General features: G+C 35.0%; 2 protein-coding genes across 3 annotated transcripts in view; one reads left to right on the top strand and one right to left on the bottom strand.

Moving 5' to 3' along the window:
• The window catches only part of si:ch211-197l9.2, a 71,193-nt gene that overhangs the window by 36,620 nt on the left and 6,593 nt on the right, over positions 1–27,980 (bottom strand). The window lies entirely within an intron of this gene.
• osbpl2a (oxysterol binding protein-like 2a) lies at positions 49–26,568 on the top strand. Of its 2 annotated transcripts, none has more exons than XR_012398594.1 (14): positions 49–120; positions 5,774–5,871; positions 8,661–8,772; positions 8,877–8,952; positions 11,328–11,462; positions 12,676–12,773; positions 12,846–13,028; positions 15,616–15,723; positions 15,858–15,947; positions 16,170–16,296; positions 17,928–18,047; positions 19,772–19,895; positions 20,008–20,775; positions 20,821–24,343. XR_012398594.1 is itself a non-coding variant. In XM_005162340.6 (14 exons), the coding sequence occupies exons 2-14, from the start codon at positions 5,835–5,837 to the stop codon at positions 22,710–22,712; spliced, it is 1,404 nt and encodes a 467-aa protein (XP_005162397.1). In that variant the 5' UTR covers positions 49–120; positions 5,774–5,834; the 3' UTR covers positions 22,713–26,568. The 2 variants fall into 2 exon arrangements, 1 of the variants encoding a protein (XP_005162397.1); XM_005162340.6 differs by having other exon boundaries at positions 20,008–20,098; positions 22,610–26,568.

Genomic DNA, 27,980 nt, shown 5'->3' with positions numbered 1-27,980 from the left:
TCAAGTTCGTTCTCCAGTCCTGGCGAAATGTGTGTCCGCCCTACTGTCAGTCTTCCAAACTGGGCGCTTGTTTTCTGTCCCACCGGAGAAAGGAGCGATCCAGCTTTACGTTATTGAAAGGTAACGCGACACACGCACACTTGACAGCTTGTCAAGCTATATCGACGCTGTTCGTCGTGGTTGTTTGTATGCGTTGAAGGTTTTCACAATATCAGTCGGGTCGTTGAGTAATATGCGGGTTTATTATTGGTCAAGGCTTAGAGCTAGCGGCTAACGCAGGTCAAAACAGCTCCGACACTCCGTGCTTTCCGCCCGCAGGACATCTATCTAGTTTAGTGATACCGAGCGGGGCAGGTTATTCATAGTATCTGATGCGTTTGTGTATCTAACCGGGTATAACGTGAATGTCAGCTTGTCCCCATGGACGGGTGGCTAGGCTATGTTTTGGCAATGTACCTGCCTGGACAGGATGGGTGGATGAGGATTGTGTTCATATGCTGCTTGGTTACCATGCTCGTGATATCATTATGTGCTTAATGTATTTTAAGTAATTATATATCAAAATGATTGTCCAGTAAGTTTAATGGTTTCATTTTGCTCATCTGCTTTGATTGACAGCCCTGCAGATGATGTGAGAAATGTTTCTGTCATCCCCGTTAGTTGACAGTGGCATACATTCTGGGGGAATATTCTGATTTTAAACTATACATGTTAAAAATGCTATATTACACTGAATTGTAGCCTAAATATTATTAAGAATTACAGGTCAAATCAGTCTTTGATTGGTTAGATTTGAAGAAATTGATGACTATGTTGCAAAAATAGGCAAAATAATAAATTTTATTCTTTTAAAAAATCAAATGGGTTTATTCCTGAAAAGTAAATAGGATTTTCAAAAAATTGTGCTGTTTTCAACATTAATAATAATAACAACAACAACAACAGCGTTTTTGAACATAAAAATAGCATATTGGAATAAATTCTGAATGATCATGTGACAGTAATACGTAATCACTCCTGGAAATTGCATTGCATTGTAAACAGTTACAGTGCTCATATGTACACCCCTCACAAATCTATCTTTTAAAATAATATTTTTTAATAGGAAACTATACAATATAATATTTGTGCATATACATTAGATTAGTCAGTACCGAAGCCAAACCTGGAGCTTATCTAATAATAACGATAATAACGATAATGGTCCAAAAAGTAGTAAACAATATTTATGTTATAGAAAAATATGAAATGCAAATTTAAAAAAGGAAAAAAATCAAGGGAAGAAAAAAAAAGGAAAAAAATTTGTTGAAATTTTGTTGGTTGTAATTTTTTTTTGCTATAATTTGCTTGAATTTAATTAAACATAAATTTCTATTTTTTATATTTGTTTATTTATATCTGTTTAATACATCTGGTTTGTTTAAATGCACCAAAATACATTGCCTATATTCAATGAGAAATGGATAAAAGTATTCATTTTCAAAATGGGGTGTACTCAATTATGCTCATTACTGTACTTTAAATAGTTATTTTTCACACAGCTACTGTAATTTAGAAAGTTCACCAAGTTGGTGGCAACAGCATTGATGTGTCAAGAATTCTTTTATTTATTTATATATTTGATAAATTTTGGAACTAAAATGACAACGAAAAAGAAAACTACCCTAATATAGCGTAAAATAATAATAATAAAAGCATTGAAATCAAAATGAAACCAGAAAAATATGAAGTGAATAAAGCTTAATGAAGTTTAATAAAGCTGCACTTTATAGTAATTATGCTAAAATAATATAAAAAGTGTATAATATATTATAATATAATATAATATAATATAATATAATATAATATAATATAATATAATATAATATATAAAATTTTTCTAACAGATTAATAAAACTCATCAATATCCCACAAATGCTGGTGATTTATGGATTGAAAGTTGTCTGCTGGATCTTTATAGCACAGCAATGATTATAACCAGTAACCTCTCATCTCGATTTAAAATAGTTGAATCACTTAGAGATTTTGGGTTGGTATCAAAGAACTAGATAACCTGTACATGCTGCACTGGAATATAGCTGTCTTTGCAGCAAGTCAGACATGTTATTGCACAGTACATCTTACAACTTGAACGAATGGCATAATTTAATGGATCATGTGCTATAGCTGTTTTTACCAATGAAATCCCCGGGAACTGCATAACTTTTTCTGGGAATGGGCTACTTATGTGGTTGTCTTAGTTAGCACTAAATTATTGGAGTTGTTTGTTTTCTCTGTTCACTGTTGTAAAACAGTCCAACAGAGCACAAGAACATACAGTTGAAGTGAACAGTTGGATGCAAGATTTAGCTTTGTTTATTTGGAAATGTTATTTGTATTTAAGTTAAATTTTTAAAATCAGGCTAAGGAGTTTTCTTGCTTCTATACAACTATTTAGATAGATGAAGTGTCTAAAACATTGACATTCAGTGTAAAGATAAAAATGAAAATATGCTGTAAAAGTCTGTACTGCAATATAGGAAGGCTTATTATGTATATTGTTTTTTTTTTTACGTACATTGTTTTTACATTAACATTTGTGTTTACATAAATTGAACTAGTTGATAGTTCTGCTGAATTTAAATTGTATTGAAATACTGCATTATTTAGAGATATTTTGGTTTCACAGCATTATTAATAAGGCCATAGTTAAATTCTGATGCTAATAATTATTTTGTTTTATAAATGTCTTTGGGGAAAAAAAACTATATTGTGTCCATCTTGAGACAAAACAAAGACACTGATATAGTTTTAAGATCAGACCGTGCAAGTTTCTTTCAGTTGAAACAGCTCAGATTTGCATTTTAGTCTTGGATTAGTCTTCAGCCTGGTCTGTGAAACCGGGGGATAATCTTACATGAAATAAAACCTTGAAAGGCATTTTAAAATGAGATTATTTAAAGAATGATTGTTATACAAAAAAGATCTCTCTTATGTACTCTGCCTAACTTAATGTAATATTAATAATAATAAGAAAATAATAATGAAAATAATAATAGGCACGTTTGTTTATATAGCACATTTCATACACAATGGTAGTTCAAAGTGCTTTACATAAACAATAAATGAAACGAGAAAAATAAAATAAAAAGAAAGAATAAAATAAAAACTGATTAAAATAAACGAGTTTTAAAGGAACAGAAAAAGACAATATAATAATGTATTTACCTAATGTAATAACTTTATTATTACAATATTTTTATAATTTTATTTTATTTTTAATTAAAATTCCTACAGTCTATTTACTTGATTATTTTTGTAAATCTGTGTTTTAAGTTAACTTTTGTGCACATTCTAGGTGAGTGAGTTATCTTGCCCTTTTAATTATGAAAAAAAGACTAGTTTGTTTTGGAAAGCTATACAGCATAGGAATAAGTATTTTGTATAATGCTTGTGTTTAATTAAATTAAATGAGATTAAATTTTCGCTGAATTTAAAAAGGCATTAGAATCTTTTATATATTTTTACATAAAACATTCATCTGAATATTCTATTGGAGGTCATGTTCCAATTTCTATCTATCTTCATAGTTTGGCTACCTTCACATTAAATGTGTTTTTCTTAGTTTTGATTCAAAAGTGTGCACAGTCGGTCACAGCCACCTCTAATCTACATTCAGGCTGCAAAATGACCAGGGCTACGTGCTGCTCAGTCAGCCAAGACTTCCTCTATTGGCAGTTTACCACATGGTTTTTGAATATGTGATAGCTGTCAACTGGTTAAGTGTCTGCTTTGCCTTTCAGAGCTCCAAACAATTTGCATGATGCCTGCCTCCGTTATGTGGCCAATAGTCTTTCAAACTGCTTTGCATTTTATCCACAGCTGTTTAATTGATGCTTTAAAGAGGAGCACGAAATAGGTGTTTAATAGAGTTTTACTTCTAGTTTATAAGTATTAATATGTTTTTTAATATGGTGGTTCTTTTTTCCTCAAAAAGTGGTCCTTTTTGCAGTTATTCGCCTCGTTTTCTATTAAATTATGAGGTTTAAACACAGCATTTTTAGTGACATGTTAAACACTAGTTTTTGCTGGATCAGCTTGTCAGATTAGGATAATAATAACCATGCTTTTTGATGCAACAAAAGTATTCCCTACATTTTTGTCAAATTGCTTACCATGCTATTTTACAACAAAGTGTTTATTTACAAATGTGCATTTAAACTGTAGGTTATTACAGTTTTAAAAGTAATGTTATGTAATAATACAAATATTTTATTATCCATCATTAAAAAAAATAATAATAATAAAGTAAAAATTACATTTGGCGATGTGGTAGCGCAGTGGGGAGCACGTTCGCCTCACAGCAAAAAAGTCACTGGTTCGAGCCTCAGCTGGGTCAGTTGGCGTTTCTGTGTGGAGTTTGTATGTTCCGTATGGGTTTCCTTTAGGTGATCTGGTATCCCCCACAAGTCCAAAGAAATGTGGTATAGGTGAATTTGGTAAGCTAATATGTCCGTAGTGTACGTGTGTGAATGAGTGTGTGTGGATGTTTCCCAGTGATGGGTTGCAGCTGGAGGGGCATCCGCTGCGGGAAACATGTGCTGGATAAGTTGGTGGTTCATTCCGCTGTGGCAACCCCAAATTAATAAAGGGACTAAGCCGAAAATAAAATAAGTGAATGAATAAAAATGACATTTGTCTTAAAAGCCACCTTCTATCAGTTATTTTCACAATGATGGCATACTGTTAAAAATGGAACAAATGAGCTTGTATAGCAGCCAAATTCTGGACTTTGTCAGTAGGGGGGTGGGTCTTTTGAGCCACCTGAACCCTTCAAGATGGAAATTATGCTATCTATAAAAATAAAAATAGCAAGCCATTTTCCTGATCTTTTAACATAAATAGCTCATTCAGTGCCCCTCAAACTATTATTAATGCTATTCAAGGATTAAACGACACAAATTCAGTTTTACTATATCTGAAATATATTACATTTTAAATACAACATTAAAATAGATATTTTAAATTAGAATTTATATACTAATAATTTCTAAATAACAAATATTATAATAAATAATAAATATTATAATAATATAAATAATTTAAAAACGTTGGTTATCCATAAATACAGCCATCTAATAGAAAAATGTGAACATTTTTCATAATTCATACTGTATACAATTCATAGTACTTTAATTTCACATACCTTTAATTTTTGCTGCAAAAATGCCCCAAGAACTTCAAATTTTAAAAAAATGGCTACAGATTTTTTTTGACCAATTTTTCCTCATTTTTTACATTCTATTATAAGCTGCTCACATATTGGCAATAAAAAGTGATTAACACATAAATAATATTACATACAGCCCCTTTAAACTAGATTTATTTTATTTTTTAATGGATCACCTTATGTCACCAACCAGCTTGTGTCTCATTCCTGCTATTTGTTCATGAATTAAACCTATATAGTGATGAGGTACGGTCAGCTGTAAATACGACAATCGGATGCTGATGCACTTTCTCTCTCTCTCTCTCTCTGCTATGACCACTAAAGGATTTAGCTTTGTCGGACACTCTCATTAGGTGGTTTTGCCAAGCACAGCTGTTTAAAGACTGCAGTGAGGTGATTGGATTTGTTCTGTGTGTTCAATAAGGGAATGGATGGAGAGTGGGCCAGTATTTAGTGTACAGTTCTGGGTAGCAGTTTACAGTACATTAAATGATTCATTTTTATTATTTGGACTGTTATCGCCAAGCTTTCAAACGCATCTTGTGTTTCTGATTTGATCTACAGACCACATTCAAGCTGTGAAACAATGCCTTCTGACTGACATCAACAACAGTATTTGTCCATCATGAACAGCGAGGAAGAGTTCTATGATGCTGAGACAGGTATGACTATTGACTTGAAAACTGCGCATGACATTATTGAAATATGGGGAGTTGAAAAATTGGCTGTAACAAGTGCTTATTTTGTAAGACATCATTTTTGACAAAAGAAATAGTTTATGTAGTTTTAAGTCTGATGTTTAAGAAAATAATATAAGTTAACTAACTTAAATTAAGAAAATTAACTCCTATTAATATGGCTGCACGGTGGTTTAGTGGTTAGTACTATCGCCTCACAGCAAGTAGTTCGCAATACAAAGACTTGCGCTATATAGGAATTACCAACCTACGTCACACATGACGTCACAAGGGTTTAACCGCGCATACAGGTTGCAAAAAAAAGACTGGTTACAATAGCAAACATGTCGTGTTGTGCGGTATGATGCCAAAATCAACAGTCCAAAAAATAAAAACTTAAATTTTACTGTACACCACACTACTTTTAATGCCAACCGCAGACGTCTTTGGCTAACAGCAATCAGAAGAGCTGAATGGAGTGAAGACCTAATTAAAAATGCTGGACTCTGCAGTTCTCATTTCACATCAGGCAAGTTCCCGCTATGCTGAATCATACGGATTACTCGTTTTTTGATTGCAGTAATGATTTAAGCAAAAACAGTTAAATATGGTTAATTTAACTGCACATACTGAATGCTAAGAATGAAATGTAAAAATCTAAGTTCACATACCTTGCCGTACAGGTACAGTTCGCTGTCAGAATGCACTTGTTTTGTTTGTTGATGATTTTCCAGGCCTTGTACAGTTCAATCTTCTTTCGTTGTCTTTAGCTAGGCAGAAACTCGTTTTTTAGCACTATAAAGTTTTAAATATGGTAATCATGGAACATTATTTCTTGCACATAACTATACAACAAAATTGTTGGCATCCAAAGACTTGTAGGCCTTTAACTTCTCTCTTGTAAAATCAGTTGGAGTTTCAATGAGATAGTTGTATATTTGGGCCTGGATGCTTGGCCATTTCGTCTTCTCCAATATCCACTGGGAGGATGCTATGGACCTGCCAGACGAACGCCGCTCACTTTAACGTTAATTTTGCCAAATAACTGTGCTAATCATTGGGTGACAAGCGGTTATAATACGCTGAAAGCATTATATAAATAATATATATAATATGTAAAAAAAAAAATTTCTGACCCTCGATGCGCGAGCATCCTGAATGTTTACAAACCGGTAATTCGCCTATAGGTGAATTGGGCAAACAGAATTGGCCGTAGTGTATGAGTGTGTGTAAATGCAAGAGTGTATGGCTGTGGCGACCCCTAAAAAAATAAGGGAATGAGCCTAAGTAAAATGAATTAGTGAATGAACAAACTCTTAATAATATACAGATAACATAAAAGTGATTTATCTTCTTTGTTGGACACTTACCTTCATAAAGAGATTTATTTTATATAATTATTATATGAATAATAGTTTTTTTATAAGGGGCAAAAAATAAACCAATTTTTACTGTGGTTCCAAATAGTTATGTTTTTGTCAATGTGTAATTTTTTTTTACATATTTAGCCAGTGGACATCATGGGCTTAGCAGGGGGCTTCAGTCACATGATGTTAAATGGGGTCCTTCAACCAATTAAAGCTTTCCTTAGAATTGGCTGATTTAAAATTAGCATACATTGACAATTCATCAAGTTCCTGTATTTTTAGAAATATATTCACTGTAAAAAAAAAGCTTCATTAAACGTTTCTGCATTTTGTGATTCACAACTGTTGTGGTTTTCTTTATTTGACCTTGATCTCTGCATTGTCTTTTGATACTTTTGATCTTGAAAAATCAACTCTACAGTTTAATAAAAAGACCCTGTGGATCAATTGGTACCGGGCCGCACAAGAAATCATTAATTACCAAAATCTTTTATTTTGAAAAATGACCGAATTCTCTAGGTTACTTGAGCGCCAAAATGTAACCAGCACATTAGCAAAATGAGTAAGAAGGACCCACAAACTGCCAAGGAATAGATCCGCAACCCATTTGTCAACAAATCAGGTGAATCCAGTATGATTGTACAAGAAAAGATCAACTGCAAATGACAGCTGCCTTGTTTAAATATCGCATCTTTTCAGTGCAGAAGTTTGTTATTTCCATTGGAGGCGCGCCGCTTGCATTACATTTCTGTAGACTAATTACCTCAGACAAATACAGAACACTCAAACACTGCAGTGCTTTGTTATTTTCTCCACAAACAAAACTTGTATCAGAGCTGCAGCAATGTTTTGTCAGATTATCATCCTCTGAGAAATCGGTTCATGGTGCTGCTGATGACCGGTCCACGGTGATAAGTGTTGGGGACCACTGATATACAACACCAAGACAGACAATTTATCACTTTAAAACTATTTAAAATGTTAATAAAATGTCACTTTTACAAACTTTAAGATTGAAAGTTGTTAGAAGAAAGAGCAAGGCCTCATAATGCAATTTAAAAAGCACAAATATATGAAATAAATTATAACAAAAACATGAAATCATAAAATATGGAAAACTGCTAATGTACAGATATTTTTTACAGTAAGGATAAAAAAAAGATTGCCATTTCCAAATTGTTACAATTTTCCATTGTAAAATTAAGCCTGAGGTATTTCTTAGTGCATTTAAATTTTTCCCTTTAGTTTATTAGAGCTGTAATTTATTGAACTATCCATGAGACACACCATAGGACACATTTGAGATTTTTTTTTTACTAATTATATTCATTTTTGTCATGTGTGGCAGTGAAAATGCAACGACACCTCAACCACACATACACAGCTAAATCTCTTCTTCTGTCTTAGGTTTGGAATCGGATGACTCGTGTGAAGTCAGCTTTAAAGATGCCTGCGTTTATGCTAACAAACAGACGGCGAATGGCAAAGTGCCATCTGAGAATGGAGTATGGGAGAGGCGGTAAGGTGTCCGAGTAATGTAAAATGATATCCAGTGGCAGGAAACAGAACATGAAGGTTTTTATCTAGTGGAATGTAATGGATTATTGTGTGCCTGTGTTTCAGAACTACTTTGCCAGCACCAATGTTCTCCCGAAATGACTTTAGTGTTTGGGGTTTTCTGAAGAAATGCATTGGAATGGTGAGCACAAGCTAGATTAGCTTTATTCAGACTGTCAATTGAAAACAGATTTGTGCATATGCGTTTGGAAACCAATTATATATAGCGCAAATGTGAATGTCCAAAAAAACAAAAATTTAATGTGATATGTGGTTAAAAATCCTTTCAGTAAATCTTAGTTTTGGGAGTCCACTTGGGTCTGACCAGTTTTTTTATTGATTTTTTTTTTTTGCCTGTCACTATCACTTTGCCCTACGTTTACATTAAATATTTCACACATTGTTTGTAGGAAACAGAATAGAGCACAGCAGTTGTGTTCTGAAATTTTAAACGCATTCATTTTCTCCATAAGTAAATAGATAAATTACTTGTAGACTTTTACTTGTAGAGTTTTGAGATTTGTAACTGAGGGCATACTCACACTACACTATTCAAACTTTTCCTGAGCACATTTACCACTTGTTACGTCCTTTTAGATGTTAATATTAAACTAGGAGTAGATGACAATAACATACATTAGTTAAATGTGTGTGACAAGCGGATGGAGAAAGAAATAAACTGAATCAAATAATCACTGCAATTATTTATTGCCCATATATCCCATGAAAACCAGTGAAAATATATTATACAGTGAAAGAAAAATATTTACAATGATTAAATAATGAATTACCTGGGGGGAGAGGAAGTAGTTGAATGTGCTTAAATCAAAGAAATAAATATAACAAAACTCAGTAACTGTTTTCACCAAACTAAACTAAATATGAAAAGAAAAGCATGAAAAGAAACATCTTCAACGAACCAAACGTCTTAACTAAACTGCTCTAACTAAAAACAAAACATACAGAAAACAGCACATTCTCCTGAACCTAATGAACTAATACAAAATATCAATCTGAGTGTTGTATATGTATATCGCGCGACTTACTCACTCCTACACCTCTCCGAGGCATCACTCAAACATGTCAGTTAACTGGACAATTTCACAAACATTGTTAAATCGCAAACTTTAGACAAGAGCATTAAACAAGCAAAACACATTCTCTCAGACTAGCCCTCGCAAGAGAGACTGTCCTCACAGAGACCCACAGAAAGAATAAGAGCGAGAAGTGGCGAGAAGGAAAGAGACAGAGAGAGAGAGATCGCCATTGCAGTTTGGGCTCGGCTTTTAAACGCTACGACAACCAGCGATTGGTGGCGCAAACCCAGCGTCAGCGGCCAACGTCATCAGCACGAAATGCGGATCCTCCAATGCCGTTCGTACCTGTAACACATGCATGAAACGACACACCCACATACAAACGAACGCACACACTTATCCAAAATACGTTCTGCGAGGGAACGTTACACCACTTCATTTGACAAGTGCAAGTGCTCCGAATTGGGCACAGGCGTGGTTCAATTGGCCGGCCCTGGCCTGGTTGGAAGAGGTGTGCCAGAGCACGATTTGGTTTGGCTTTGGCATGGTACAAAGCGTGCCTAAGCCCGAAACTAAAGACACAATGTCACTGTTTAGGGACTTTCATATGGATTTTTTAATCATTTTTACTTTTAAATGAATGCAAACTGTCATAGGTTATTAAAAGACGCAAACCTTTCGCTGCACCTTCAGCAAACCTTCTTATACCTGCAGCACAAGGACTTTATGATGATTTATGTACGTCAAAAGTGGTGGATCTGTTCCGCAAAAGATTTGACCGTGTCACTGCATCCCAAACGACTAAAAATAATACAGAACAATATAACTACAGCAATGTCCACTGTGCTGACCAAGAGCACCTCCTTTCCTGTTAAACTGAAGTTAGATCAATGATGACTTAAGCGTGCTCCGGCTCTGAAATGATACAGTGTGAGTGCAGGCGGAGCGGGAAGGGGACACAAGCACACTTTGGCACAGTTCAAGGCAACTGTACCTAGTGAGAGCATGCCCTGATTGTATTTTTTATTGAACCTACCTGTTCACAATAATTCATTGTGAACAAACTGATGTGTGTTTACATACACAAACTGATGTGCGTGTAAACTGTACCAACACGCCAACATAATTATACATATTTTCATTCATTTGGCCAGTGCTCAAAAGTAGAAAACAAAAATTGCTCCACAGTCTAAACCTCAAAAAAAAAAAAAGTTTTGATATGTTTTAATGAAGACATATCTGTCCTAAAATGTAACCATTTTAGGACAAAATCTGCATTGCAAATCCCAATGAGGAAATTTTCCCCCCAAAATGGATTTAGACTTTTAGAGTGAATGTAGCTTTTGAAAAAACAAACACTCCTGGTGAAAAGTTCTTCAACAAAAGCATGAAATGTGAAATTGTAAAAAGGAGATCTATTATTCAGACTACAGTAGCATTGCCAAGCCATTTCAATCTGGGAATTTTTTTTACTTTGCAGGAGCTGTCCAAGATAACAATGCCTATTGTTTTCAACGAACCACTGAGCTTCTTGCAGAGGATTACAGAGTACATGGAACACACATACCTCATCCATAAAGCTTGTACACTTTCTGACTCTATAGAGCGAATGCAGGTCAGTACCTTATGTATACAGTGGTGGAGAGAGTACTGAAAAATCATACTCAAGTAAAAGTACCAATACTTGCCTAAAAATGTAGTGCGGGTAAAAGTATCTGTTGTAAATATTACTCAATATATGAGTAAAAAGTAGCCCATTTAAAAGTACTCAAGAATAGCGAGTAGTAAGTATTATGCTGTAAAAAGCTGATTCATTTACATGTAATTCGTGGATGTGTGGAAACGTAACATTCTGTAGTGCATTTAATTATTGCCCAGCTGGCACACAATGTCATAAGACATCAATATTAGGTTAGATTTAGGTCATGATGTCAGGTGACCAAAATTCAATGTCTAGCCAGTGTCTAAAACAACATTAGTTTGATGTCCAATAACAACGTCAAATGACGTTAATATTTGGTTGATTTTAGGTTGTTAGAAAGTGACCAAAATCCAACGTCGAGCCAACATCTTAAACAAACGTCATATTGATGTCAAATACTGACATTTATTCATCAGGTATGGCATCCAAAATGCAATGTCTGATAGATTTCTGAGTGGTAACGTCAACACAACGTCAAGTTGTAACATCATTAGAAACTGATATTTGGTTAATTTTAGGTTGGACGTTGGACATTGATGTTGAACTAACGTTGAGTTCTAATGTCAACCCGATTTTGATTTCCAAGCAAAATATAATGTCGCCACGACATTGGGTTATAACTTCAATCTGATGTGATGTTGACGTCTTGTGCCTGCTGGGTGTTTAAGACCGGTTCGGTCTTCATACAGTAAACATCCGTCGTCATCTAAACAGTCTCTGGGTCAATGCATGTAAAGATTTTGGATATTTTCTTGGACACTTTTAATGCTTCTAAACAGTTTGCTGCAATTATAAAACGCCCATGTCTTAAGGTAGTTCATTATGAGGTGATTTACCCTCTGTGTGTGATTTGATTGGACATGTATTACAGGATTGATTTTTTTAATCCCATAGACAACAAAAAATAAATTAGCGACTGCAGTTTAAAGGAAAGAAGTAAAAGTACCAATACTGCACTAAAAGTGTACTTGAGGGAAAGTAAAACTACACATTTTGAAAACCACTTAGTAAATTACAACTCTTGAGAAAAACTACTCAATTACAGTAGTTTGAGTATATGTAATTTACTTTATACAACTGCATAGACCTACATAAAAAAACAACTTATCGTTAATCTTTTTCTCAGTTTGTTGCTGCGTTTGCCGTTTCTGCTGTTGCATCTCAATGGGACAGAACTGGAAAACCTTTTAACCCTTTATTAGGAGAGACGTTTGAGCTTACAAGGTAAATCAGTACACCTCTTGTGGATGTAAATGTAGATTAGCGCGCACTTCTAATTTGCATGTCTGTGCTTAGGGAGGATGAAGGTTATCGGATGATCTCAGAACAGGTGAGCCACCATCCACCAATCAGCGCCTTTTATGCGGAGTCACTCAATCAGGACTTCTCGTTTCACGGCTCCATCTACCCAAAGCTGAAGTTCTGGGGCAAGAGCGTGGAGGCCGAGCCTAAAGGCACCATGACACTTGAGCTCTCCAAGTGAGTTTTACTGGTGATGTCACTAAACTGTAAACTTTATTTTTTATTATTGGAGCATCACTGAGACCCTCAAGTGCTGTTGAACGTCTGAGCAATGCAGAGACATTTTTCTGGCTTTTAGTCAAGTATTGTTAGTAAAAAAATAAATGGGATGTTAACTGAAAATAATAATATCAATAAGAAATTACTGTCATTTTCATATAAATATTTTCAGTTTAAAGTAAATTAAATGAAATCTGCTACCCACTTGTTTACTAAAGCTAAAATTTAGACTGGAAATCTAAATATTTTAACAAAATCAAAAATAAAAAACTTCAAAGTTAAAACTACAATTGATATCAATATTAAAAGAACAGTTTTGTAACACTTGCTTGAAAATAATTAGTATGTTTATATCAGTTCAGAGGAACTAACAATTAACAATTTTATAGCATTTATCAATATATTCATTCATTCATTTTCTTTTTGGCTTAGTCCCCTTATTAGTCCGGGGTCGCCACAGCAGAATGAACCGCCAACTTATCCAACACAATTTTATGCAGCGGATGCCCTTCCAGCCGCAACCCATCTCTGGGAAACATCCACACACACACACACACTCATACACTACGGACAATTTAGTCTACCCAATTCACCTAAACCACATGTTTTTGGACTGTGGGAGAAACCGGAGCACCCGGAGGAAACCCTGGTAAACGCAGGGAAACATGCAAACTCCAAACAGAAAACACCAACTGACCCAGCCCAGGCACGAACCAGCGACCTTCTTGCTGTAAGGCGACCACACTACCTAATGCACCATTGCGTTGCCGCATTTATCAAAACATTTAATTTTTACATGTACTAGTACATTTTAAAATCAAGTCACATCGGTTAGCATTTCATAACTTTGGGTCACAATTCTTACCATAAGATTACTAAATCCAACTAAAATTTGGGACCAAAAACCTAAATATAAATGTAAATATCAATTTATCAATATCATATTATAAAATGTAAATGTCTAAAATAACACTAAATTAAAGTGCTTACCTTACACTTACCAACTTATGCTAACCATACAATTAAGCCTACCACAGCCATATGCCACATCTAGAGCAACACATATTTTGCAATGCTACAAACAAGATTTACCGTAGAATTAATACTTTTTCATGGACTTGCATCTTATGACATGATAAAGTGAGACCCAGATGCAGTTGTATCATTTTACATTAAGGTTTATACAGCTGAAGTGAGAATTACTAGCTACCTGCATTATTATACCCCTTGTTTATTTTTTCCCTAAATTTCTGTTTAACAGAGAGAAGATTTTCAACACATTTCTATACATAATGGTTTTAATAACTCATCTTTCATAACTGATTTATTTTATCTTTGCCATGATGACAGTAAATAATATTTTACTAGATATTTTTCAAGACACTTCTATACAGCTTAAAGTGACGTTTAAAGACTTAACTAGGTTAATTAGGCAGGATGGAGTAATTAGGCAAGTTATTTTATAACAATGGTTTGTTCTGTAGACTATTGAAACAAATTTAGCTTAAAGGGGCTAATAATATTGACCTTAAAATGTTTTTTAAAACAATAAAAACTGCTTTTATTATAGACAAAATAACAAATAAGACTTTCTCCAGAAGAAAAAAATATTATCAGACATACTGTGAACATTTCCTTGCTCTGTTCTTCTTTGGGAAAAAAAATTTAAAAAGAAAAAAAAGAGGTTTAATTGTAGTTATTTTTCCACAATGAAGGCTATGCAGTGATATTTATTTGTATTCGATTCATATCTGTACAGTTAAAACGCAAAAACAAATTCATTAAACTCTATCTTTTTGATTTTATGCTAATAATACGTCCTACAAAACCATTTCAATCAATATGAAATGAGTTCTTTCCAAATTGAGCTATTCGATAAATTATATTCATATCGCAATGTATAAATAGAAAAACAAACATCGCAACATCAGTTGTCCAATGTCATGCAGCCCTTATATACAGTTGAAGTCAGAATTATTAGCCCCCCTGAAGTATTAGCGCCCCTGTTTATTTTTTTCCCCAATTTCTGTTTAATGGAGGGAAGATTGGTTTTTATCTTTGCCATGATGACAGTAAATAATATTTTACTTGATATTTTTCAAGACACTTCTATACAGCTTAAGGTGACATTTAAAGGCTTAACTAGGTTAATTAGGTTAACTAGGCAGGTTAGGGTAATTAGGCAAGTTATTGTATAACAGTGGTTTGTTCTGTAGATTATCGAAAAAAAAAAATTAGCTTAAAGGAGCTAATAATTTTGTCCCAAAAATGTTTTTTAAAAAATTAATAACTGCTTTTATTCTAGCCGAAATAAAACAAATAAGACTTTCTCCAAAGAAAAAAAATATTATCAGACATACTGTGAAATGTTCCTTGCTCTGTTAAAAATCATTTGGGAAATATTTAAAAAAGGGGAAAAAAAACAAAAGGGGGCTAATAATTCTGACTTCAACTATACATCTTAAAGTAAGTTCATGTTAACTAAATACTCAAGTATTGCTAAAAAGTGAGACCTTGTTTTAAAATTTGTTATTTTTTATTTCAGGCACAGAGAAGCTTACACTTGGACAAACCCCATGTGTTGTGTGCATAATGTTATTCTGGGTAAACTGTGGATTGAGCAGTACGGGACTGTGGAGATTGTCAACCACAGGTAGTTTCCTTTATGTCACTTAAAAATTGACAATGTGTTTTCAGTCTATAGGATTCTCCATCCTATAGATTTCGTTGTGCTCTGTCCAAAAACAATGTTCATGCAGCGAATGGTGTCTTCTCTATTCATTTTAGCACTGGGGACAAGTGTGTGCTGAATTTTAAGCCATGTGGCATGTTTGGCAAAGAGCTGCATCGGGTAGAGGGACATATCCAGGACAAGAGGTGAGCAGTCACTCCTATCAAATGTCAGTGGGTATATCTGGCTCACTGCCTGCCCGGAGAGTTTTACCTCACATCCTCTCTCTGTCTGCAGTGCCGAAGGCATCAGCTGTCTCTTGTATAGCTAGAGACCATATTCACACTTTTACTTTGCCATTTCTGTGTACTTCTTTTCTGGGATTTGATACTTGCGTTTATGACTCATTTTGTTTGGGTGGATTTCAGCAAAAAGAAGCATTGGGTTATGTATGGGAAGTGGACTGAGTGCATGTATAGCATTGAGCCAAAAGTCTATGAAGCCAACAAGAAAGCGGAGAAGAAGAGCGGAGGAGAGTCCAAGAAACACAAGCAGGTAAAAAAAAATTAAAGCGTGGGTCTGTTATCTCTTACTGTAGAGTCTAGATCTATTTTCTGTTGCTTTTTTGATGTGGAAGTTCAAAAGGGCTTTGATGCATTCTCAGATAGACTTCAGAAAGAGCTTCAATCATAAAAAACCTTAGACTGTTTGCAAACTCTTAGAAACATTATGCCAACCCAGGATTTTTACTGAAAGGATATCTGAAGTTTTTTCTTTTAACATTACTCCATTGTGCATTTAGGTTGTTTTGGGGGGGGGTTTAAACTAACCTTAATTTAGATTTTTAAAACATATATAGACATTGCTGATTGCTTACATCTTTTGCTGACTAAATCTGGATTTGTTTTTGATTAGAACAAGGTACATTTGCTATCATTAATATTAAATGTGGAAAAAGTTAAATGATTGAGACATTGATATATATATATATATATATATATATATATATATATATATATATATATATATATATATATATATATATATATATATATATATATTCAGGAAAGAGTACAGCATTTATTTGAAATAGAAATCTTTTGTAATTTTTGTAATATTTTGTAATTTAAAAAGGTTGACACCTTGATATGCAAAATCTCATTTTCAAGGGGGTCCCATTAAAGATGTGACAAAGAAGAAAAAAAACCTACAAACAACATACAAAAATCTTACAATACCTCAGATCAAAACTTTCAAATTGTTAAACAGAAAACAAACAAAACAGCAAATTAAATGAAATGTTTTTTTTATATTATATATTCTCTGATGTTTGACCCAAGTTATTTGGAAAAATCTCTACAATATGTTGGAAGTCACTTTTGTTTTCCTTTTATTAACATGCAATTTCAGTGAGAGGTGAAGGTAAAGACAGCGGCTTTTATAGGGTTTCTGCAGGTATTAAAAGGTCTTCATTCTCTTTTCTACAATTCAAAACCTTTAAAAAAGTGCCTAAATCAGAACAAAGTTTTAAATTCAGAGTCATGTTTTCTTTGCATTTTCATTTTTAATAGAAATATAGAGTATACAGTTATGGAAAACTATTTTCTCTGGATTTTTGGTATGGAAATTAAAAAAATTGGTTATTACCTAGTTCTTCTTTAAGACAAAATCTGAATTTGTTCTATAAAATATCTAAAAACTACTAAAACAGAGTTATACGTTTTGCTTACATTATCCTACATTATCCCAAAGGTTTCAAAGAATGTTAAAATCCAGAGAAATAAGCGATTTTAACTGTCCTGCATCAGCATGCTAATGGCATCATGAAAACTCAATTTCCATAAAAAAAATAAATAAATAGAAAACCCTTAATCGTGTGTGTAATCATTAAAAATACACATGTTTGTTGTGAATACGTGCCCTCTAGTGGCCAAAAATATCCTACTGCATCCTTAAGCTTTTTATTCAAATTAAAAGTCATTTAGATTGTTTTTTTCCCCCCATCAAGTGTCCATCTGTCCAAAGTCTTGAATTTACCTTCATAAAACCTGCAGAAATCCTTGTTTTAGCAGTATAGCTATAGACACCATCACAGTAGAGTTTGTAGTTCATTTAGTTTTTTTAGTCTGTGGCATTGTTTATCGGTCTTCTTCAGTGCACTCATGAGACTGTATGCATTTGAATAGGATCAGGGCACTGGAGGTGAAGATGCAGATGAAATGCCTGATGTCCAGGAGACAGTCACTATGATCCCGGGCAGTAAACTGCTTTGGAGAGTTGCACCTCGACCACCACAATCCACAGAGGTAAACTCAAGCCTTTAGACTTCAGAAAAACATGGCATTAACATCCGTCTTAGGTGACAACTTGAGACTATATCTCGTCTGCAGTTTCAATGCTAGCACTAATGAATATCAGACATTAGCTGCATCCAAAATGGCACACTACACACTATGTGTATGCACTTACACACTCAACACTAAAGTATATTTATGTAGTGTCGTCCCAAATAGAACACTAATGGGTTGTTTTACTAAGTGGAAATTGAAACCGTTTCCCTGATGGCGTTTGACAGTTGCCAATTTAGTGAAATAAATGTCCAAACTACCAAATAACACCTGCCATAAGTATGTCCACATTCACCATCGGGAGGCGCTATAATCTCTCTTATAGGAGAATTTTGCTTTCACAATCCTAAGTAAATACAACATCAGGGCTCAAAAGCTCCACCTCTTCCGCTATGTGAGCAAAGCAGTGGCTGTTGTGTGCGTGAAGTGTCCATCATTCCACACTTCATTTTAACGGTTGAATAAGTGCATCATCCGGGTATTTAAAGTGCACTGATTCTTTTTAAAGTTTTCAGTGTGATTGCACTATTACACTATTTATACTACAAAATGGCATAGAATAGTGCATAAGTATGCGGTTTGGGACGGACCTAATATAAAATGACACCTACATCGGTTACTCAAGGCGTGGATCACTGGAGATCGAAATTTAAGCAAGATGCTGCTTGTCAATAAGGGAAAAAGTAAAGAAAAAACACTAATATTTATCATCATGCTTCACTAGTAAGTTTAACTCTAAATTATTACATTAAGAGTTTGAAAGTTTTCAAAAATGTTGTGACAATACAATATGCAAATGAGACATTATTTCAAAAGAATATGTGCTAAAGAATATGTTGAATGAAATGACAGAGTTTTGAAGAGTTTTGAACCTGAATTTAGATGTTTGTGGTAAAGAATTGTATTCAAGGGTGTATGCTATAAATATGCTGGATAAGTTGGTGGTTCATTCCGCTGCGGCGTCCCTGATGAATAAAGGGACTAAGCCAAAAATCAAATGAATGAAATGCATGCAAATAGATTGAGTCAGGTTCAAAATACTTTTGCCATTTAATTTAACAGATTACATTCAATGGTTGTTTTTTAGCTAGGTTTTTTTTTTTAAAGAAAAGTCTGAAAAAGACCATCATAATTTACCTGATTATATAGAAATTTTGTTATACAACATAGTTTGTTTGAGGATTTCCCTATGTAAAAACCTTCAGAATATAAATGTGATCAAATCTAATGTCTGGTGTATGTCAGTGCTGGACATGTCCATGTTAGTGCAAATTAAAATCATATTGCAAGTGAAATCTACAGACACACATTGACAAAAATCGCAACAAAAAGAGTCGTGTCGATTTTTACATGGGGAAATGCTCAAATATTATTTTGTAGAATAAAGTTTCTATATAATGAGGCAAATTATGATGGCCTTTTTTCAGGGTTTTTAAAATATTGTATGAATTATGGAGTGATTGAACCCCAATGAAATCAGAGACCAAGCCAAAGAACAATGAATTAATAAGTGAAAAAAAATACTGAATTGTTTTTACAAGTGCATGAAAAGGGTTTTAGCTTGCAGCATTTTGCTTTTATTGTCAAGTGTTAATCACTCTTACAAATGCAGACACTTAAACCTGCTAGCTTTGTACTGGAACACTTAAAATCTCTCGTCCTCTTTTCTGGATTTTATTCAGATGTATAATTTTACCAACTTTGCCATGACACTAAATGAGCTCGAGCCTGGCATGACTGAAGTCCTAGCGCCAACAGACTGTCGCCTGCGGCCGGATATTAGAGCGATGGAGAATGGTGATATAGGTATGGACTGTCTCTCTTTTGGCCTGTTCTCTTCCCATCTGTCCATTAAGCTGTCTTGGATGATGCTCTGTTTATTTTAGCCCTAAATTTAGAAGCTCTTCTTAAATTCCAGATTCTGCAAGTCGAGAGAAAGAGAGGCTGGAAGAGAAGCAGAGAGCGGCTAGAAGAGAGCGTGCTAAAGATGAAGAAGACTGGTCTACAAGGTAAGCGTTATGTTAAGAGCTGTTTATCCACATCTGTGCATTTTGGCATATTGTAGGAATAAAATGGATTAGATTTATTCATTAGGTATAATGAGTTAGACTAAAATCTTAATATTTGTTTTATTATAAAATGGAATTGCACGATACTGGAATTCAGTACCAATTGATGATGAAATATTAATAATGTCCATTTCTCGCTAACATTTGTATGCGTTTATAAATGGTGTTGATTTGCAATTGGGTTCACATGCTCAACAGAAATGACTGTGATTGGCCGTGAAGGTCATTAGTTCACCAAACTCACTGCTGTTCATGAGTGGAACCACAGATACATGAACACTTTAGCTTTTCAAAGTTCTGTTGAATAGCTGACATACAAGCGATCCGCTTATGAAATCACAGCTTTAAAATGCTCCAGTGTCCCTGTATCTGTGGTTACACAGAGTAAAAAGTGGTGATGTAACGAGGAGACTGACACGGAGGGATCCATTTTGCAGTATTTAATAGACACAGTTCAATCACAAACATACAACACGCACTAGTGCGAACTCACATCAACAGTATTCAATATAGATTGTGGGGCTGGCGGCTGACAGACACAGAGTGATATACCAGGCATGGATCAGTGGCAGGCGGCGTGGTTCAGAGTCCATGTAACAAGCGTGGGTCGTGGGCAGGTAGCGTGGTTCAGAGTCCGTGTAACAAGCGTGGGTCGTGGGCAGGTAGCGTGGTTCAGAGTCCGTGTAACAAGCGTGGGTCGAGGGCTGGCAGAAGGCAACTCAGAGTCAGAAACAGTCCAGGGTTATGCACAACAGATCAGGCAGGAAATAATGCTCAGAAATGTTGGCCGTGGCTGAACAAGACTTCGCAGTGAACTGGTGTTTGAGTGTGGCTTATATAGGAAGCGTGGGTCGTTAACGGGATTCAGTTCAGGTGTGTGCACAATCAGTTTAGGTGGATGATGTAAGGCTTAGAAGTCCGGGGATGGCAGCCTCTGCTGGCCAGCGAGGGAAATGACTGGGACCAAGTCGGTGACAGGTAAGTTTCATGGCCAAATCACAGTCATTTCTGTTGAGCATGTTAACACAAAGGTAAATTACAAAAACAAAGGAATGTGCTCAACAGTGCTCAAATGTTAGCGGGAAATGAACGTTTTTAATATGTAAGGAACGATTGGTAGCAAATTCCAGGATTATGCAACCCTATTATGTAAAGGTCATAGGCATTTTCATCAAACTGAAAAAAGATACAGTTGTCATTTGGCACATTTTTCTTTTTAAGAAATGTTATAATTACAAAGGCTTTCATTTATTATGACTGAAAATTTGGGCTATTCCAGCAAAGATTGACGTTTTTTTACCTAATACATTGGTATTGTGCTTTAAAAAAAAAAAAAAAAAAAAGTATACAAGTGTCTGAAAACATGGCATCTATTTATGTACTTTTATGCTCTAAAATATTAACTTATGCAAAAACTTACAATAACAACAGTACAGAAATAATTTTGATAACTTTTAGGCATTGACGCTGGTATTGAGACATTTTGTTGACGTTGGTATTGAGATGCTGGTGTTGAGAGCAATTTTACAATGGTTTCAAACATACATTAAATCACATCATCTTATGCCTTCTATGAAAGATACCATCATTTAAAAATATTTTAGTAGGTTAGCCTTGAAAGATTTATAAAAGGAAGACACACTGGAATGATTTTCGCTCAGTCAGCATTTTTTTTTCTTAAGACGTTTTTCTGCATTTAACCCAAGTCATTTTCATCGTGGTTGAGGAGAGTGAACCCCCTGACATTAGTCGCAATGACTTCTGGGACTTCGAGCGAGTTCGGTGCTCAGGTCTGCATCGGTGCATTTTCTATACCAAGAACACATCCGGTAACGTTCACAAGGTCTTGAGTTTTGTAACTGAACTTCGGAGGATGATGATGACGTTACACGAGGATGCAAGGTCGCTGAAGAACACATATTGGGAAACAGGCCTTGCCTCCATGCATCATCTTTTTCATTGAATAAAAGTAAAACTGGGATCACCTCAACTGTTTTGCACTTGAGCACCTCCAAGTGGTGTTTACTGGAACTTCAGTCGCTCTGCGCATGTAAACAAAAATGCCAATCTAATTGAATAGACAAAAATAACGATCCTGAGGCATTTCTTTAAAAGTGACGCTTTTATGACTGGTATTTGGTGTGCACAATCACATTGGTGCCCTTTATTTAGTCATGAGGTGTTAAACGTCGACGAAAAACACGAGCATGAACCGTACTCAGTGTGAATGGGCTTTTACCCTCAAAATACTTACCCAAAAGTTATCCCAAGCCTATACAAGTTAGATTTTTCTGTTGAACATTGATGATTAGGAGAATCTTGGTAATTAGACAGTTAATAGTGGGTGTTTCTGGGGGGGGGTGTCTATTTTTTTATTTTTTGTCTTTTTTTTTTGAAGAATTGGATGAGTTGAGTTTTAGATTCTTAACTTTTTTGGCCTCCTGTTTTCAGATGGTTCCAGCAAGGCAATAATCCGTACACTGGAACCGCAGACTGGATCTACAAAGGTGGTTATTTCGACAGGCGATACTCAGAACTTCCAGACATCTACTGATTGAACTGAGAAGACTGAAAGAGGCTTGAGATTTCATTATTTCACTCAATCCATATCATCTCCTCTCCTTAAGCTCTTATTTTTCTTTTTGTTTGTCTTTGTTGTAATGTGACATTCATATGAACAGTTTTTTTGGACAAAGCCTCTCCACCACTTTTACTCTTCACTCGAATCTGGAAATTCAGAGCGAATGGATTTTATTTATTTTGAGAGGTAGGGAATGCCTTTTTCACTTTCTTTTTTGGAATGGATGTTAGATTTTGAGTTAAACATTCTGCGCAGACCTCAATACATGTAGAAATCGCTAGTTTGTGTGTATGTGCTAAGCTACCTTTCCATGCGTCTCGCTAGTTACACTCAGGTGTTCATTTATGGGTACAAGCGGTTAGTGATGATGGCACCACTGCTGTGCCATCTGTGAAGATCTATTTTTGAGTGATTGTTGAATCGTGCGGCTGCTCAGAACTGATTAGAAAAGCGTCATTTTTTTGTGTTTTTGTTCAGACTATAGGTGCAGTCACAGTGTAGGTTCAGCAAAATTTCTCAAGCCAAAACAGTCTGTTAGTCAGCAGTAGTGCTGAAAAGCACAGATTACACAGAAGTCGCTTTCTGTTAATCAGTGCAGGGAGTTCATGTGGTATGTTTACATGACATTTTCAACTTCAAGAGTTCACACTCAGCTGATAATCAATAAAGCGTATTTGGCATGCTGTCCAAGGAGAGAGCCCTGAGCTCATAACATCCTCGAGCCCAGGGCTCCCTCCCGTTAGAAGGGCGAGAGGGGAGTTCGAGCTCAGGTAGGTCTCGAGAACTCCCCTGCTTGTCGTCGTGAGAAGCATAAACTAAGGTTGTATTGGGTGATAATGTGTTTTAGTCGATTGGCTACGGTTGATGTTTTTGGACGGTGGGAGGAAACCGGGGAACCCGGGGGAAACCCACTTAAACTCTGCACAGAAACACCAACCGGCCCGATAGTTTGGACCAGCGTTGTTCATACTGTAAGGCAACAGTGCTAGCCACTGGGCCACCGTGTCGCCCTATCGGAAAAGGGGGAAGAAGTAGGGGTGGAAGGGGGGAGCTTCAAGACGAAGATAACTGGAGTGAAAAACTCAGATTATTTATAATGCTTCTGTAATCATCTAATAGGGCAGATTACAGAGCTAATGAGCCAGCCGTGTTGATCATAAGCACGTGATCCTCTCGAAATTAGTTTATGAATAAACCACACTAAAATTGAGAGTTTATGCATTTGGAAATGTAACCATTATCATCTCTTGTTAAATTATAAAAATGACAATAGGACCCTAAATTTTAATTGAAATTAATTGAAGTCTTTACATTGATTTAGTTTACAATCAGTTAAGTTTATTGATCATTGTAAAATGATCATTTAGAACATCTCGTAGTTAATTAATAGTTTGTACTGTAAAAATCATCAACTATTAAAGGCAGGACATTTTTTTGTATTGAAAGAGTGCATTGCTTTTCTTTGTGATATTAAAATAATTGAAGGAAATAACTATTTATGGTTACTTGTTGAATATTTCAAATACCTGAAATCAAAGCACACATGGCTTGAAATGGGCTTAATGCAGCTTGTGTTTTTCAGCCAATGATGAACTTCCGGTGAATGCTTTATGTGACTATTTTCAATTTCAGAAGGTTTCCTTTACAACATCGATGTTGAAATGTAATTCAAATATATTCAGTTAAATAGATTTAAGCATCCATTTGGTTTGTTTAGGTGTAAAAAAAGATGAAAGACGGTTTAAATGCAGGCGCCGTCATTAGTGGCAGGCTAGTGCGGAAATTCTATTGAAAATACAGGGGTAAAATTAATTTCCATATTTTAAAGACATAGTGTGGAAAACATTTATTTAAAGCAGTGCTTCTTGTTTGGTCTGAACCCCACTTTATATCGTATGTCAGCCAGGCAGTGAAGATCACAGTTTTTTAAACGCTCAAACGCTGTGATGTTTTTTTTTTATGGAATGACAATTAACCAGTAGCCCTAAAGGCTGGTGGACTGAAATTAAAAAGTCTGTGTGCGTATAGCTCATCAAGACATCTTGAAAAATCACATTTCAGTTTTGTTCTAAAAACTTTTTTTGAAAATTTTTTTTGCTTAACAAAAATGGAGTATAACCAGCATATCTTGCAAACAAAATGCCATTTCAAAACAACTTGTATCTCTTATAAGTGATTATCATTTAAATAATGTGATATGAAAAATAGAAAATAACTAGCATCTCCTGTAAACAAATCTTGTATTTATGTACGTGTTTGACACGTTATAGTTCATTTAACAAAAAGCTTCTAGTAGTACTAACCTAATTATCTGGGAGGCTTTTGAAAATTCAGTCTTCGTTTGCTCAACTGATTAGCTGAAGTGTAAGTGCAGATGTTAGAGTCCACATGAAATCAAAAATGTAATTGTTAGTTTGCTGTGAGTGGGAAAAATGGGAGGAGCACACAAAAAAAAACACCTTCTACTCAATATCTAGTTGGAAATATACATCCACATACTGAAAAGCCTGCCACAACGTCTGGTTCATGCAAATACTTTTACCGTAAGTTGTTGCAATTTAGACCAAATACAGAAGAATCTGGCTAAGGATAAAGGATATGATTTACATGTAGAGTGCTTTAGATTTGCTCTGCATCCACTGACTTGAATGGAAAAAAAATAAATAAATGCCTGACATGATTAACTTAATGAACAATAAGACAAACTGAAAAAAAATTTAACCGAAGTAACCTACACAGGTAATTGACATCAGAAAGAAATCAAAACTGAAATTCAGAACCTAATACTGATTAATCATCCAGCCTTATAAATAGTCACATTGTGTTCAGTCTGTAGGCATGCAGAAGTACTTGACAACCAAAAGAGCAATGCTGGACTACAGGACCACTTGTCTAATATTCATTTACAAAGTGACATCGGCACCTACTGGCCTGGAATCCATAACACGTTGTATTCACCTTAATCGACGCCGACGAGTGGGCGCAGCCATTTGAATCTTTTTGGCTCGAGACTTCCGGCCTCATTCACTTCCATTCATTTTTAGACATTAAAAACTGCTCGTTTTGCTGTTTGATGTTGCAAACTCATATTTCTTTGTTATATCATTCTACTTGGACTGTATAGTCATGCAAACATTTGATTGTTGAGCCGGTAGTTTTTTGGCGTTTATTATTCCTAGTCATTTCTCCCATAGGCGACTGAATCGGAAGTTCTAAGACAATCGCGGAAACAGACGCACTTCCGCTTAAGCCGCCTTTCCACTGCACACAACATTCAGACGTGACTGTCAAAATAAACCCCCTTGTGGCAGTCGCATAGAATTTTTAGTTTTATCGTGCACCATGGAAGAGAAGCTGATTATCACGGTGTCTGAAATAAATGAGTGCAAAAGCCATTATTCTCCATGCATTCACAATGGTTGAGTAAATATTAGAAACTTATAGACTTTTAAAAAATATTGTTATTCTATCCAAAATTTGTAGTTCTCATTTATGAAAAGAAATGTTTTTTTTAGTATAGACTTTTTCTAATTCAAAAATTACAACAAAAAAAACTAGTAATTCTCATCCCGCGTGCACAGACCTGCCTGGACAACACTGGGATAAATCACATCCAGTCAGCTGGTCGCATATGGTCTAGTTGCAGGTGTTGTATATTTAGGAGCAAATATTTTAACGGATCCGCAGATCGGATCCCACATACAGATATTGCAGCTTCCAGACTTTTGTCCATTGGAAATGAAGGACTTCCGGTCCATCGCTTGTCATATGTCATGTGCAGTGGAAACGAGGCTTTAACTAGTGTATATACAGTAGTCAACAGTCAAAGGGAATCAAAAAAAAAAAAAAAACATCCTAGGACAAGAATGAGTGTTGTTCAATTATTTTTACGACAAATTTGACAAAAGGTGATGATCCACTTTAAATGTTGACTACAAAAATGTAGCCTAAAGTTACGAAAACATATAAACCGTTTATTATTCCAAATGCACTAGCAGCTGCTCATTTAGAATACCAAAACTATCTATCTATCTATCTATCTATCTATCTATCTATCTATCTATCTATCTATCTATATATATATATATATATATATATATATATATATATATATATATATATATATATATATATATATATATATATATATATAATTTTATGTGCAAAACATGTTTTGGATTGTGAAAAAGGTGAGAAGTTTCAATTTGCATATAAATATTAAGAATTTAATTGTTAATGAATCAAACTCACGGTGTAGCCAAAATCACATACTGTACTACTTCCCTACTATATAGTATGTGAGCCAATAGCATGTGCGAATTCATATTATTCGGGTGGGAGGGGGGCGAGACATACTAATATGTAGTAGTTGCATACCCATGACCTACTTTGTTTTTAAATAATATTTTATTCTTAAACTATACACTGATAGAACTGTGCTTTTAGATGCCATCTTGTGGTCAGATGTGGAAATTCATTCGGCATGGGAACTGTGCATTAAGTGCATTATGGGAATTTCTTTAGCTGTTGAGTGTACATGGGCTCTAGACTCATTTTGCTATGCGTTGTGGGATTGATTAAGTACACTTCATAATGTCCACTATGGTTTTGGACGCCACTAAAAATGGGTGTAGAGATTGATTTCAGACGTAGCGCCAGTGTTTTTAGTCAGGGATTGTTTTGATAGCATTGTCGCTAATGTGCAAATCTTTCCCAAAAATGCAAAGCATTTCCAGTTTTTGTACTCAGTTGTCATGTAAACATACCTTTAACATGAATTAAAACTCAACACTGCATAGATTCCCATTTAAATGACTGAATTTAGCCTGCAGGAATCTGCTGAACAGCGCTAATGTGACGTCTCTTGATGCCATTTTATCATCTCTGTCTCCCTGATCTCAGAAAATGTGACTTCTATTTTAGTATGCATGATGATGTACAGGATAGTTCATAGCTAAGCATTCTGCCAGATTCAGAGTATCTAAGAAGGACAGAAAATTATTTTTTTCAAATCATCCCACCTACGTTGTGAAATTGCAGTTAGATCTCATAGTGAAAACTTGTTGTTTAATAAACCATCTCCATGATAAAGCGGATTTTCTTAAAAATAATAATATTCTCAATAGTTTAGACTTATTATAAATCTGTTGTTGTTTTTTTGTTTGTTATTTGACAGACTAAAATGAAAGCTGCTTCTGAAAAAAAATGTTTACTTGCTAAAAAAAAAATTGTTAAAACAGC

This window comes from Danio rerio, chromosome 23, assembly GCF_049306965.1.
Source record: "Danio rerio strain Tuebingen ecotype United States chromosome 23, GRCz12tu, whole genome shotgun sequence".
Lineage (NCBI taxonomy): Eukaryota > Metazoa > Chordata > Actinopteri > Cypriniformes > Danionidae > Danio > Danio rerio.
The sequence above is the reverse complement of the archived record's forward strand: the minus strand, read 5'-3'. Positions and strand labels throughout refer to the sequence as shown.